General features: G+C 48.0%; 1 protein-coding gene across 1 annotated transcript in view; it reads left to right on the top strand.

The window, feature by feature from the left end:
* Positions 1–14,981, top strand: part of LOC149339401 (cell adhesion molecule Dscam1-like) — a 272,801-nt gene that overhangs the window by 228,946 nt on the left and 28,874 nt on the right. Inside the window, exons 18-24 of the mRNA XM_089548180.1 lie at positions 297–367; positions 1,143–1,395; positions 2,686–2,835; positions 4,308–4,496; positions 6,143–6,285; positions 12,868–13,036; positions 14,343–14,457. Coding sequence (XP_089404306.1) covers positions 297–367; positions 1,143–1,395; positions 2,686–2,835; positions 4,308–4,496; positions 6,143–6,285; positions 12,868–13,036; positions 14,343–14,457 — 1,090 coding nt within the window. The remainder of the gene's footprint in view (positions 1–296; positions 368–1,142; positions 1,396–2,685; positions 2,836–4,307; positions 4,497–6,142; positions 6,286–12,867; positions 13,037–14,342; positions 14,458–14,981) is intronic.

The raw sequence follows: 14,981 nt of genomic DNA, 5'->3' as shown, positions 1-14,981 counted from the left end.
AACTCATATTTACGCCAACTTCTTCGGCTTAGTTACGGTGGGAGAACTTTGGAATTCCAAAGTTTTTTTCTTAACGAGAAAAGAAACTATGTTGAGCTGGGTACATATGTTAAGGTGTCGTAGCAGTATTCTTATTCACTTTTTTTTTTTTTTGCCTCGTGCTCATTGGCAACTGCTGCCTTAGGAGCCGGGGCAGATAGCTAAGCGACAGTGCGACAACAGGAAATAAGTAAATTAAAGACTGAAGACATAATCATTACAAAATACTGTTCTTATTATTTATTTTTGCTTTGCAGTGCCCGGAAGCCCACCTACACACGTCTCCGTGCAGACGCTAGGGCCCCAGTCCCTAAAAGTGACCTGGAAGGTATGAGCCACGGCGTTGATGCTACTGCTATAAACGCCGGTTTGCGTTTATTCATTGCCTCCCCAGGATCGTGCTTTCTATAGCGCCTAAGCGTGCAATAGCGTGCTTTATATAGCATTTCAACATGAAGGAAAACACACTATTTGGCTAACAATTGTTGCATAAGTATCAGTAATAAATATTCTTATTCTTCTGTTCTAAATAGTAGTCTTCTAAATGAATTACGCTCTTGAGGTATTTTCAACCTCAGTGAGGAAGTAAAAACTGAATTCCTTATTGTGAGCAAACAAACAGTTGCGTTTACCTGTACGTGCAACCCGACCCTTCCCACTTACTTAGGAGTCCACACATTTTCTTTTAAACTGACGTCATATCCATATGAACAGATTTTCTTGAACTCAATGGCTACAGTCACAACGCCAATGACACCAGCACTGGATGCCATTGCCACAACGTGTCTAGGCGTTTTTCTGGACGCTCTGATCTCCGTGGCACGAATGTACCCCCAACGATGAAAAGCTTGTCCACTGCATCACCCAATCGGGATGTTATTACGTTCGCGTGCTGTTGTAATTTTGTCTGTATGAACTAGCAACGGTTCAGAGTTGGGGTGCACTGATCGTAAATGACCGTAAAGAACCTAGACAGTAATTCCATTCAAGGCTATTTGCAGCTGAGAATTCTACACATCAGTATTCAGAACTACGTGCTCTAAATGGGCAGAATAGTGGTTGAGTTTGAAGCAGGCAAAACAAAAATAAAAAAAAAACCGCAGCCGCCTGTACCCGAGCTTCGTCACGGCCGCATCAAGGGCTACTACGTGGGCTACAAGCTGTACAACTCGAGCGACCTGCACCTGTACAAGACGGTGGAAAGCAAAGGGGAAGGCGACGATCCCGAGGCGGCCGGAGAATGCGTGCTCAGCAACCTCCGCAAATTCACCAAGTACAGCGTCCTGGTGCAGGCCTACAACGCCATCGGTGCCGGACCGCGCTCCGACGAGGCCGTCGTCTACACCGCGGAGGACGGTGAGTGCCCCAGAGAGCGGTCTAACGAGGAACGAGCGCGGAGAAGAACGGCGAGGGCGCTGCTGACGTCTACATACCGCGGATATTTCTGCGCGTTGGTACGACTTAGCAGCGCGTTGCATTCCATTCGGGGCTCTTTTGGGTCAGCGCTCCATAGCTTGCAGAGGTGGGCGCTCGTGACCGCAACCGCTCGAGGAAGCTGTGCTGCTGAGTGTCTGTGCCACTGGGGTTCCTGTAAACATTTCACAACAGCGTGAAAGAAAAGAAAAAGAAGGAACACTTACTAGGCTTAAAGACCGTTTACCGTCGCTGGGACCGTCAGTAAAACGCCGGGAAATTCGAAGCGAAAGGAGCTTTTAAACTGTAATTTACAGTGCTATTGACGTAGCCGGCCTAAATAGATCGTGTGTGGTCACAAAGCATCATCAGTGGCCAAACCTGATGATATTTGTCTCGTGGTAGTCGCAAGTGTTAGAAAGTGTCTCTGTTTCATTCGCTCCAAAAGTGCCAAAATTCGTGCACTGCGCAACAGTATTGAAGAAAAAAATTAGAGCAACTCGGTAGATGAAAATACTGACCCCAGCTTATACCCTTTGGTTAATTCTTGTTTTTTATGCTTTACACGACAAGAACTCGCCCAAGCTAACGAAAGAAGAGCTTTCTTATATCCTTATTTATAACCTTATAAAGCGCTTATGAAAGAAATTCACGTGCACGCTCTTTCATTCACACCTTTCATTTTAAGGCGAAAGCCTTTAATGCCTCATCGTTGTCGACAGAAGCTTGTCAGCAGAAGTTTGACAGCAGAGGTGTCACGCTTTTCTAGTAAGACCAGAAAAAAAAAAACTTGGTGCACGATGGGATTTGAACCACCAGTTTCGCAACCGAACGTTCTAATGGCTACGCTACTTCCTGCCAACGCATATGTAGTTCTCTTTGTCTAGGACGCTGAAGAGTGCTTGCAGAAAGGCGTCGAATCAGACGGATGCCTGCCAAACGCCCTCCAGTGTCTCCAGCACTTAAGATTCACAAACAATTGCGTACTTAATTAACATCTTAACCACACATCAGTGACACAAGCAGCAACACCGCGCTAAAGGCTTTCGCCTCACCGCACTTGAGGTGAACATAGTGCCCCCCTGAATTTTTTCGCTTCTGAGCGAGGTTCATAATTTCCATAGACATGTGAATGCTTACTGAGTGGAGGCTCCCGGACGCTGCATGCCGGCATCCGTTCCCGCCAGTGTCGATGAGCTTCACGATCTTGCGGTGTCCTGTTGTCTTCCGCAGTGCCGCAGGTAGCTCCGTCGGGTGTACACTGCTCTGCCAGTTCGGCGACCAGCCTGCGCGTCTCGTGGGCCGCCCTTCACGAGAAGAGTCTGGATGGTGTCCACAAGGGATACCGCCTCATTTACAAGCTGGCCGACCATGCACTTCACGGTGCGTACTGCCACCTTCTTGGCATAGTAGCGCTAGAGGTGCAGGTCGGGTGGATTAAATCAACGAGCTTAAGAGGGTCGAATGCGTGAAACTTGCAGGTAAAGCATGCGAAGTCTTTTTGGGCTAGGACTTGAAATAGTGAAGTAATCACCGATAAAAATCCGGACACCCTTCAAGCTTCTCCGCAGCGCACAACGCCAAGTGGGGGCGCACGATGACGTCATCGAAGGTATCGGTACATTTCCAACGCACAAACGCCTGCTTTGAAGGAAAAAACAATGCCACCGAAAGCGAACCCTGCCGAGAGTTGTTTGGCAGCGTCTAACGCGTCAGGGCATGGTGTGGTTGACGACAGCGGTAATTTGAGATCATACCTTCCATGACGTCACGCTGTTTCCCTGCACTCCTCCGGTACATTGAGAAGAAGTGCATAATTCAATCGTCTATTACGTCACTATTTCAAATACTAGTGCAAAAACACTTGACAAGCTTTACCTACAGCCTACATAGATTTGAATCCTTGAATATCCCGAAATTCTCGAAAAAGTGGTGCAGTTGCCCTTTAACTCACTGGAAATTCCCAACAGGCAGTGGTTGTTTGTGGGCACTTCACATTGCTGGCGTCTTGTTTGCCTGCAGTGTGGCTTCTTGTTGACTAATAGTTTCTTGCTTGTTACTAAACGTAAACTATTCCTTCTTTGTAACATGCATCGCAAAAGTTTCGAAGTGCTCAAGCAAGAATTTTATATATTGTCACGTTGTAGTGACGGCAGTCCAGCGGTCAGGAAGAGAGCAACAAGACTTGCAAACGAAGCTTTTTATCTGGGCTGACTTGCGCCCGCAAAAGAACTAAACAGCACGGCAGAGGCGCAAGCAACAAACGTGCTCGTCAGTCGTCGAACTACGAATGCCCGCCGCTCGCTGCATCGCTCAGTTTAAAGCCGGCAAGGAAACTTCGAGATAACAGGTCAAGATCATCTACAGTAATCTGGAAAAACGTAGATGCAGTTCTTCGACCAATCGAGATTAGTACGGTCGCTTCTCGCGTCACGAACAAAAATGATAACAGCCCTTTCCTGCAGCCTTGAGCGCGAACGGACACTATAATGATATATGGCCACCAACATTTCCTGACTGATACGTCACATCGCTTATCAAAGGAGGCGTCGACGTGGTGATATTCTATACCGCTGTTATTTTCGTAGTAGGGATCGACTCTTAGCAACGAACCCGCTCTCGTACGTCTCAGCAAAGCGCGATAAAATCACCTCCGAATCGGTGCAGGAATACGCAATTATTATGTTTGCCAAACAAGCAGGTGCATAGCAAGTCTTGTCGTCTTTCTCATAATATCCGGACATGGTAGCTACTCGCCGTTTCAGTGGCCTGCACCGGTTCGTATATGGAGGCGCGTGGTCGGTGCAAAGTCGTAGCTGACACTTTGTTTCTCTGCCCGCTCCGCACTGCGACAGGCTCGGAAGAGGAGGCGGAGGCGTCCCGCGGCCCCGCGTGGTCCGAGCGCGACGTGGGTCCCGAATCGACGGCCACCGTGGTGGGCGCACTGGAGCCCTTCCGCAACTACAGCGTGCGTGTCGCCGCCCGCACTGGGGCTGGGGCCGGGGCGTTCAGCGAGCCTGTCCACTGCAGCACTCCCGAGGCCGGTAGGTGGTATCGAACTCTATACCAGGCGAATGCGTGTTCAGAGACAATGCGCGCGAGTGTGTGAGTGGCTGAATGCGTGGATGAGGGAGGTTTGTCCTTTTAAGGCGGAAGCCTTTTATGCCTCATACTGTCGTTAGCAGACGCGTCGGCAGCCGTGTCGACAGACGCGTCGGCAGATTCGTCCGCCCTTCGGTGTCACTGCTTATAAGGCTCAAGGTTCCAGCATGAATAAAGGCGCATCTAGTGAATGCATGGGCTTCATAAATAAAGTAAAAGGAGTAAAGTCAAGAAAAGGAAAATAAAAATAAGAAAATAAATAAAATAAAAACAAAATAAAACAAGATGTCGAAATAAAAATAAGAAGCAATAAAATTAAGAAAAGGAGCAAAAAAATAAAAAAAACATAAAAATAAAAAGTAAATAAAAACAAACAGTGGCCAGGAAACGCTTTCGCCTTGCAACACTTTAGAGAGCCAAAGTGCCCCCTGAATTTTTTTTTTTATTATGGCCGAAATTATTTTTGATAAGATATTGCTTCAAACTACCACTGCTTCTTACGCCGTAGCCTGCGCACGAAGCCTACCAGCGAGGAGTCAGATAGCAGAGCTCGTGCGGCATTGCAAACCTGACTTCAAGCAGGAAAAGCGATGCACCCCGGCACTTACAACTTGAAAGACGCAAGACGCACGCATGAACATTTACGAAAGGAATGAAACAACTTACTGCAGACTTTAGACTTTTACTTCAGAGCTGGTGCAACATGTTTTAGGGGCAATTTCGGGTCTTGACGAAAATAAATTTTGCGGCTCTTTCTCGGAATGTTGGCAGTTTGTCTGGCACCATAAGCCGCACTTATAGCTGAGAAAATGGCACTTAAAAGTTATCCCGCCACTCGATTCAAACTCTTGATGTCTACGACGAAGAGGACTCCATGATCACTGTTTTTAACTGAATGGTGATGCTAAATTGCCTCTGGGGTTCGCGACAAAAAAAAAACTGTGCCGACGCGCCCAAATTTAGTTGAGAAGTCGGTGGGTGACAACGAAAGCTGTATTTCACGTTTTGGCATTTTCTGGCTTACAAAGGATCCGTTCTCGATTAGAGTAACGTCTTTTTCGTTCTAATGCGGTAATTTACAGATATAGGTAAACCTCAGTTTGGCTGCAGCGTTCTTTCAAACTCATGAAGCACGCCGAACAGAAAATAAATTGCATATTGTCGATGTTCAGAGCCGAGATTCGCAAACTTGTTCGTTCGTGTTTGAAGACAGGATCTTTTAATTGTGATGACTGGCTGTTGGTCGTCCTTACTAAACAGTGCATACTTACTACAGTGCATCCTTACTAAACAGTGCATCCTAAACAGTGCATCCTTACTAAACAGTGCATAGCTAAAGACAAAATCATGAATAGCATGTGCTCTGGCGAATTGGGAGAGTTAAGTAGCCAGCCGTTCACTAAATGATCTTAGATGCGATAACATGAGAAGAGCATCATGGATTTGGCTGAACTTTATAGCCGTACACGTCTCACACTGGACGGCGCGAAGCAATGATGGAGGTGAGTGCTTGCAGCGCGTGAGTTCCGCTTGCGAATTCCGGCAATGAGAAGAAGCCTTGAGCGAGAGAGGGCGTCTTGCTGCGCAGTGCCCGAGGCCCCCGCGGACATCAAGGCGTTGGTGCTGGCGCCGGACGCCATCCTGGTGAGCTGGCTCCCACCGGCCAAGACCAGAGGGGTTCTGCAACGCTACACTGTCTACAGCCGCGTGCACGCTTATACGGAACACCAGGTCAGCATGTGCGGCGTACTTTGTTAAGGAAAGTGTACATTGGCATGTATCCTTCTTAGCAAGGTAACTGGAGCATACCACGTAATTTGGGTATACCTTGCTTAAGAGAAGTACAGCTTCTTCCAGAAAACCACATTTTGAGTGGATGAGACCTTAGCGACATTTGTTTTACTCACGACGTAGAAATGGTGCCAAGGAGCCGTGTATTGTTTTTTTTGTTTTGTTTTTTTTGCCGTCGAAGTAAGAGCAGTGAACAAATTTCGCACTTAAGTGACAAATCAGGTGTATGACCTGCAGAAAAACATGCTCTTTAAGTCCTACCCATGCGTAATATACCACAGACAGGCTGAAGGTCGTCTTTTGCTATCAACGATGTGTTCTGATAACGAAACCCGACCTCATACAGGCGCATTTCGAGCGCTAAACTGTTTAAGCTATAGCGCGATGAAAATTTTTAAGCCTTCTAAGCGGAACATTCCAGTGTGCGGGCTTAATATATCGCGGAAAAAGACACTGTGCGCATATTCAGGTTTTAGTTTGAAAGAAAGATCTCTTCTAATAAACAATGTTTCTTGAAGGACACTGCTCAATGTTTTTATTATAAGTCGGCCATGTAGTTTCGGTTTCAACCGAAAAACACCGATAAACATGCGCCGGTAAAAAGCAAAATACGGAATCGGTTAAAACCGAAATTCTCCGGTTTCTGCGCATGTTTATAAGCTAGCCGTCAGCCATTTTCAGCTAGAAATCTTCTTACTCCTTTCCTTTCCAAAGCACATGAAAAGCCAAGCATGTACTCATAAGAGTGCCATCGATGTTTTCAACCTAAGTTGATGAAAATATCTGCGCAAGGCTTAGTTTTCTTCAAAAAGCGCAGTAGGCGTGGATGAGCACCTAAGCGGAGGTAGCCGATTCGATTCTAAAATAGTTTTTTTGTCATTAGAAGCGCGTTTTCCTGGTTGATGCATGAAATCTTTTTTTTAAATCTACGGTGAAGAAAGGATTAGCCGTCTCGATGGAAAGTTTGGATCTCAGATCTTACGAATAGATGCCAGGAACTGAAGCATTAAGTTCAACGTTCTCCAACAATTCTTAGGTCTTGAACAAAACAGCATCTCTATAGCAGCACTTGAGGATGGTTCTCCGTCAGTCTCTTGTCTATACTGTGAAGCATTAGCGCCTAATTTCGCATTTGCCAAGAGCACTGACACCTCGTAGCACACACTAGGACTTCTAAGTCTACGGGTGACCCCTATAGATCCAAGTTGTTTACCTTTGTGGATAAAGGAGCTGCCAGAGGAATGCCTGCGCCAAAAAACGACTTACAAACACTTAGTGTAGGACAAACGGAGCCAGAAGAAGCTATTGCCGAAGATCCAAACATGACGCCGGAGAGGGCCAGTGCCGTCGTCGTCGCTTCGCTGTATTGGCAATTGAATACGTGCGTCTGGCTTGTATTGTTCCGATCGTCTTTGAAGCCTCAAGTATTATTGCTGAACAACTTCCGAAGTTGGTTGTTGTCAACACTAGCATGCTAGCACAATCAAATCAACAAGGTAAACGATCCTACAGCTACAACCAACAGTATTTGCGTGTTATTTCAGAATTTAAAAGCATCTTCGATACAAACAAGAGAAATCTTTCCGTGGCTCAAACTACAGCACATCTCACGATAAAGACGTTACACTGCCTCTTAACAAGCGCGTTATGCTTGCCACAAACATGCGCAACAGTAAGAAAATGGAAAGTATTCAAGAAGCGTAGCTTGTTGGACTAGTTGGTGCATGCTTACGGAAAAAAACAGCTGTACCAGCGTTCACGGGAAGAAAGACAGGACGACGCTGGAAGCACAACTAAATTTTACTAAGTGAAAATGGTCACAAAACAGCCGGGCAGGCAGAGACCAGAAAGACTCGCTCTTAGCTTCAATCTTGTTATGTGACAAAATTTTACTGAATTGTTAGCATATCAGTTTCAAACGCCTTTTTTTTTTTCCTTGCGTGCTTTAGCAAGGGAACTCACAAGATGGCGTAAGGTGGTTTACTCCGCAGCTGTTGCATCATGGCATCACGGATAACCGTGCTTTTTCAGAAAAGCTTTTGATTAAACTTGTACTGAGTTGTTTTACCTTACCCGTCACCCTAAATCTCGTGTTCAATCTCGTCCATCTGAGCCCTTTTGGTGATAGAAAAGTGTTGCGAGGTTCTTCCCGAAGCACCCTGTAACCCCGATACCTGCATGATAAAGGCAGTGGCTTTTTGTTGCCGAATCTTGTAAGAACTTCTCCCCTTACTTTTCTCTCTACAATACCGCTGATATATTTGCAACAACAGCGATCATCGAATGATGCTAAGAGCGTAGAGACGGAGTTCTGTACTTAAGTTAGAGTCCTTCTCAATAGCTTGAAGATTTAGTTGACTCAAGGTTCGTGAAATACTGTCGATCATCCGGTGAAGAATAGGCGTTCTCATAATGCTTTGCAAGCCTATAGGAAGATATTTTTGTTCGCTACGCAGTACACTGTCCGCCACGCTAAGCCCGCACCGTCCAATGTAGCTATCTCGCTGCAGTAATATGTTCCGAGGGACCAGTAAGGCTCTCCTCTCTTTCTGTGTTAAATTGCTCGCCACTCTTCACTATTGCGTCACGATAGCTGAAGTTGTGTCACAGAAAATAAGGCGTCACCATTGGCCAGGTTGCTATGTGCGGGTGAAAAGTAGAACTTCTACACGACCGTATCTTTAAAATAAATAAGAATAAAACGGGGGCAGGAAGGGGAGTTTCAAAGGCGCAGGATATTGACGCATGATTGGTCGATGATCACGTGCTTTTCCAGTGCTGCGCGCTATGCCTCTCCTTCCAGCTTCCGGCACGTTATTGCCGTGAGGAGTGGAGGTATAAAAGTATCAAAAAGGAAAGATACAACACCAGCCGACAAAGTGCGTTACGGGGTTCCCTTTTAACGGCAGGCATTTTCGCTCAGGATCAGCTCCCCACCGACGCCTCCGTGCCTCACACAGCCTGCCTCCGTTCTCCATCATCTCACTCCTTCTACCACGTACGTTTCTCGCCCGGGCCTCCGATAAAAATAATCAGCGCGGATTCGCTCTTGGCCCACCGGCCGGTCGACAACTGCGCACAGCCAGGCGGTGGTGCGTCGCCGGCGATAACAGCGCGGCCATTTCTTCTGGGCACAAGAAGTATCGCTCTCATTCGATCCTTGGAATTGGGAAAGCGCTGTACGAGGCGCGAATAAAGCGAGGGATATAAAAGAGAAAAAGTGTGTAGCGGCCCTTTGCGAGCGTCCACCGTTTCATCAGGGCCATTCGGCTGAGTTTCGGTGAATGACATATGGCATTGCGTTTTGAGCTTCAGGAAAAGGAGGGCCGGGGGGAAGGCGAACGAGCCAAGCTGCCCCTGTAGCAATGTTTTTTGAGAGTCAATTTGTTACCGCACGAAGGGGTTTGCCACTCCAATCCCCCACCCCCTCACCGTTTTTTTTTTCTTTCTCCTTTGACAGACGAAACGAAAGCTTAAAGCTCAAAATCAAAACTTTGCAGCAGTGCATGGCAGAGAGAGGGAGCGAGGGAGGGTGGTGCGAGCTTATAGCGGAGGCACAGGCATGAGCTAAGACCGTTTTACTCATGGGCTCAAGTGGAAGACTTTGAACGCGCTGGCAGCCCACCATTTCCTCGCTTTATTTTTTGGTTCAAAATAGTCCTGGACGCCCTTCCGAACCCGTTCTGTCTTATGAAGTAAAATGAAGAAAGGAGTAGCGACAAAGGCCGGTGCCAAAGTCTCAAATTTTTTCTTTTTTTTCCCCGAAAAGCGCTCTTTGCTGGATGTTGTAACCCTTCTTTCTGCCCTACCACTCCTCCATTCCTCCCCTTCGCCGCTCCTCTGGCACACTCTTGGTTTCCTCCCGAGCTCAAGTCCACGGTTCCACGGAGTGGCAGTGGCGAGGACGGCACGCGAATCGATACAGCTTTTCACCGGATTTCGCTCAGAGCGGAAACGCAAGAGCGGGAAGCTAAAAGCAAGCAAAGAAACAGAACTTCCGAAAGTCCCCGGCAGAGAGGGTTTCTCTGAAAAGCAAGCTAGCTTCAGATGCGAGAAGAGAGCGCGTTGTGTACCAGACACGGGCGAAAGAGGCGACAAGACGAGTGTGAAGTCGAAAGGAACTGTCCCCGTCTCCCAATCCTCCCAGTCCCCCCCCCCCCCCCCCCCCCGCAAAAATTTCTTAGCTCGGCCTTTGTGCTCCGTGCACGGTGGCAGCACAACAAGCTGCAAAGCAGCCGCGTATCTAGCTCGGGAAGCAGAGGAGCGAGAGGGGGGAGGGGGGTTGCAAAGCGAGGATGGAGACGCGAGCCGTGTTGTTCGAAATTTAGCCTCTATGGGATTGTGTGGCGCCGATAGGATGAGTGCGTCGCGATTGATAGAGAACAGACATCGATGGGGGTTGCAAAGCGAGGATGGAGACGCGAGCCGTGTTGTTCGAAATTTAGCCTCTATGGGATTGTGTGGCGCCGATAGGATGAGTGCGTCGCGATTGATAGTGAACAGACATCGCCTTCGACGACGGCCCGCTCGGTGCGGCGCTGCTGTTGCTGTTGGCGCATCTGCCACTGGCGGAGCTATAGTTCCGGACTGGACGACGGCTGGCGAACTTGAAAAGTGGATCGGGCCGACACGTTCTTTCTCGCAGCCCCTTTCTCCGATGAGCTATGGGAGACCGAATGTGCTCCCGTAAATCTTACAACCTACCACTGACACCACTGCCAATGGGCGGAGGGGGGCACTAGGTGTTTTCTTATTTGTTCTCTGACGCGATCTCGCTGGAGTTGCGCACCCCCGTTTCAATGTGGTAATCGTGCACGTCAAGGAGCGAGTGTTGCCACTACGCAGTTTCTTTGCTGTAAATTATTATATCTTCATCCCCTTTCTGGCTTGGCTTGTTCCAGAAAAAACAAACAAAAAAACATGGGTGCAAGTGGGGAGAGGAGAGAGGCGGGAGGGTCAAAAAGTATTGACACGGTACTTAGTGCTCGATGCACATTTCGGACACTCCAATTTGCGTACCCAGGCTTGGTTGGTGCACTTTAAGAAGACGGACGACTGGTACCTGTCTTGCTATGCCGATGTGAAGTCACAAGCGATATGCGCATGCACATTAAGCTGCAGTAAAGAATTACTGCGTTTTATTCCGCGTATACTTAAGTTCTGAGTACTATCTGTGTTTTCAGGGAACCAGGCACGGAACAGAGAAGAAATAACGCTAATCAATCCATCCGCAGCAAATTGTTTTCTCTCTTTATTTTCTCTCTAAGCTCTGATAACTTAAGAAGAGCAACTCACAGATTAACCCGGTGTTCTTTTATTGATAAGCGTGTTTATAGAAGTACAAGGGAGCCTTCCTACACCCCTCTCTCCAGAGAGGCTATTTTTTTTTTTTTTTTTGTTAGAAGCACTGCGACCTGCAGCCTTCTGGTGTTGTATTGTGTGTATTTCTTTTCATTAATGAAGGAGAAGACCTGTGTTCCTGTCTCTCCTTGTGCGTGCTTTGGTTCCTTCCTGCATTAATTTCATTCAAAGCAGTTTGTAATCCTTCCCCTAGGAAGCCGAGAAGTCAACACAGAAATTGCTGTATTGCCCACTGCGGCCTTTTCGCTATTCAGCCTACGGAATCTTGAATGAGCACTACAATGCAGTACCAGCGGTATAATGTTACAAAGCACCAGCTATGAGCACACGTTCAGTGAAAGGCGCTGCAGACGACATCATCTGTGGCAGTGAGTACTTCGCAGTTTAATATGTAATGGCTGGATAGTTGGGTGTGTATACTTTGGACTACAGCGCAGCAGCACTTCGCAGTCCTTTGCGAATGTCGCTAGCAGCCTCTGTTCTTAAAGCCTCTGGCAAATGTCGGTAACAGCTGGTGCAGTAGCCTTTGATTCTGTCGGTTTGGGCTACGAGAGGCTTGAATGGTGAGGCTCTGGCAACGGGTGTGCAGTTTTCACCAAAGGTCCGCAAGCTGCTGCATGCACCGATGGAGGGAGAAAGATCGGCTATCGAGAAACGTGTTGCTGGAGTCGTCGCTTTGCGAAGCGTGAAAAGGCCGCCGCGAGGCTCTTGACCCTTTGACTCTTTTGACAGGGAGGCTGACTTGTATATTCACTCTTGACGTCACTGCTAATAGAAACCTCTAATAACTCACACCGCACGAAAGGAGGGAGAGAGAGAGAATAATGGAAAGGCAGGGAGGTTACCTAGGGAGTGCTCGGCTAGCTACCCTAGACTTTCGGGAGGGGTATGAAGGAAGAGGAGAAAGTTATTAATGGTTTTCTTCTCAGAAAAAGGTTGGGGCCCATGATTTTGGCTTCCTTTATAAGACGAGAATCCAATCGCCGGAGCGCTGTACGAAAGGACATAGTCATAATGCAACCATGTGCTCTATGGCCTCCATGCTTTTTTTTTTATGTACCAGTGTCTTTTCCCTCCTGCAGAGTCATTCCTCTGTGGGCATGGATGTAGCTAAAAGCCCTGTGCTTCACGAGACTGACCCGGTCATGCTTGCGCGTGCAGCCGTCGGGTAGCGTGCCTGCGCGACCGGTGGCCGTGCCTTCGTCCCAGTTCTGGCACGAGACCCGCGGCCTGCGGACGGGACAGCGCTACGAGTTCTGGGTGACCGCATCGACGGGGGCCGGCGAAGGTCCAGCCACGCGCATCGTCACCCAGAGCCCCGAAATACGAGGTGAGCGCGCCTCGAGCGCTTTCCCGTTTATCACCGCCCTGGAGTCCTACCTTCTTGACGCTTTCATGGCGTCTGGTACATCCGGACGGCGGAAAGTCACTGTGGGGCTGAAAGAAGACGTGTACACAAAGGGCAGTAGGAAGTTGGAGGGGATGGGGAATGCAGTGTTTGTGTAGTGCCGGCTTTAGACTCGATTTCATCGAGCGTGCGTAGGGCTACCTTCACGAGGTTTTTGCTTGTACATGTTGGTTTCGAGGGCTTATCCGGCGTCCCGGCAGGACAGTATTCCCAGCGATGCTCTTTATTATCCAGAGTGCTTCGTTCAAAGCTCGATTTAAAACCACCACTCCAAAACGCCAACCAAGAAGAGAGAAGCAAACCAGAAAACTGAGAGAATCGGAGCTCGTCCGTGACTAAAGGTAAAACGCAAACTCGTCGAAAATGCAAGAAGTAGACATGATAGGGCGCGTGTCCTGCCTACTTCATGTCTTTGTGTCGTCTGCGAATTACATTTGATTGTGACCGACAACAGTGAGACAAGGTTTAAGTTGCCTATACCTATCCCGCCGCGACTTATAAGTCCTGAACAGCTATTATGGGATGACTATGAATGTGATCATTTATTCTACAGAGAGCCGGTTTCGTGTTTATTAAGAAAAGGCAATATTTTATGTGTATCTCGCGCACAATGATCAGCATACGGCTGGGAGGGTTTCAGCTGTGTTCGTCATTGTTCACTGAAGTAAACCTATATACGGAATACAGGCGCACACTGAGCATATTGACTCGCCTTTCAAGCAGCCAACTCGACTTCTCCACAGGCCTTCGTGCCTTCCATATAAAGGCCGTCTTTTAGCGACCAACTGGTGAGGGTAGTAACAATGCCGCTCAGTTATCATGCTACTCACCAGTATGAACAATCAAGTTCAATACAAAGCCCTCTCCAAATGCTCTCCGAACGCCTCTGTCTTGCCCCAATCATACTCCCGACCTGTGTATATATGCGAATATCTTAACCCTTTGCAAAGGTTGTAAGGACCAGAAAACAAGAGACGGGGAAAGAAGTGTTCATGCACCACGCTAACTTCCAACAAGTCGTTGCAAACAACCCCTTATTTTCGGCCTCGCTGCAACCTTCGCAAAGTATGCATCAGCCAAGTTTCAACGTTATTGTCCAAACATCACCTATACTCTCCATGATAGTCAGCCGTACGTGGCTACGTTTCTTTCCTTATTTTAACTTACATGACAATAAAGAAACCTCTTTGGCGAATGCGAGGTTCTCAGTCATTATCATTATTCGCAGCTCCAGCGCGCATAGCGTCGTTCAGCCGGGAGGTGAGCGTGGCCCTAAAGCAGGACCTGGAGCTTCCCTGCAGGACTGCGGGCCAGCCGATGCCGGTGAGGGAGTGGCGGACAAGGTACGTGTACACTCTAAGCACCAGCACACCTATATGGGAGTTAACTGGCCTCTAGAGCACTCCCTTTCATAAAAGGGTGTGCGCTAGAGGACAGTTTACTCCCTTTTTACTCCTCTCGGTTTAGAGTGTAGGAGGACTTGCTGTTGGGCTAGTTGGTGCATGGTTAGAAAACTAAAAACTGACTATCGCGCAAATAATGCATACACACACAAGAATTTCTCCTGCGTTCTTTGCACTACGTGTGTCGTCCTTCTATGCGCTGCAATCGCTGTCCTGGTGAATAACATATAACGCAAACACTTGGGCGGGATGTTTTGCGTCTCGCGCAGCGTAAGCTGCAGGCGCCTCACAAGGACCGCGTGAATATAAAGTACAACCAGGCACGTTTACAATGCTCCAGCTGCGCGATCCGCCCGCAGCGCTGAACAAACCGCAGAACCACACGCTCAACTGTTCCCGTTAAGTGTTGTCCCCTTTGTACGTACACACTTCTCTAAGCCTTCTTAGCGGTTAACCGCTTTCAC

Source organism: Amblyomma mixtum, chromosome 6 (assembly GCF_055824585.1).
Source record: "Amblyomma mixtum isolate Tamu chromosome 6, ASM5582458v1, whole genome shotgun sequence".
Classification (NCBI taxonomy): Eukaryota; Metazoa; Arthropoda; class Arachnida; order Ixodida; family Ixodidae; genus Amblyomma; species Amblyomma mixtum.
Note: the sequence above shows the minus strand (reverse complement) of the source record. Positions and strands in the feature narration are given on the sequence as shown.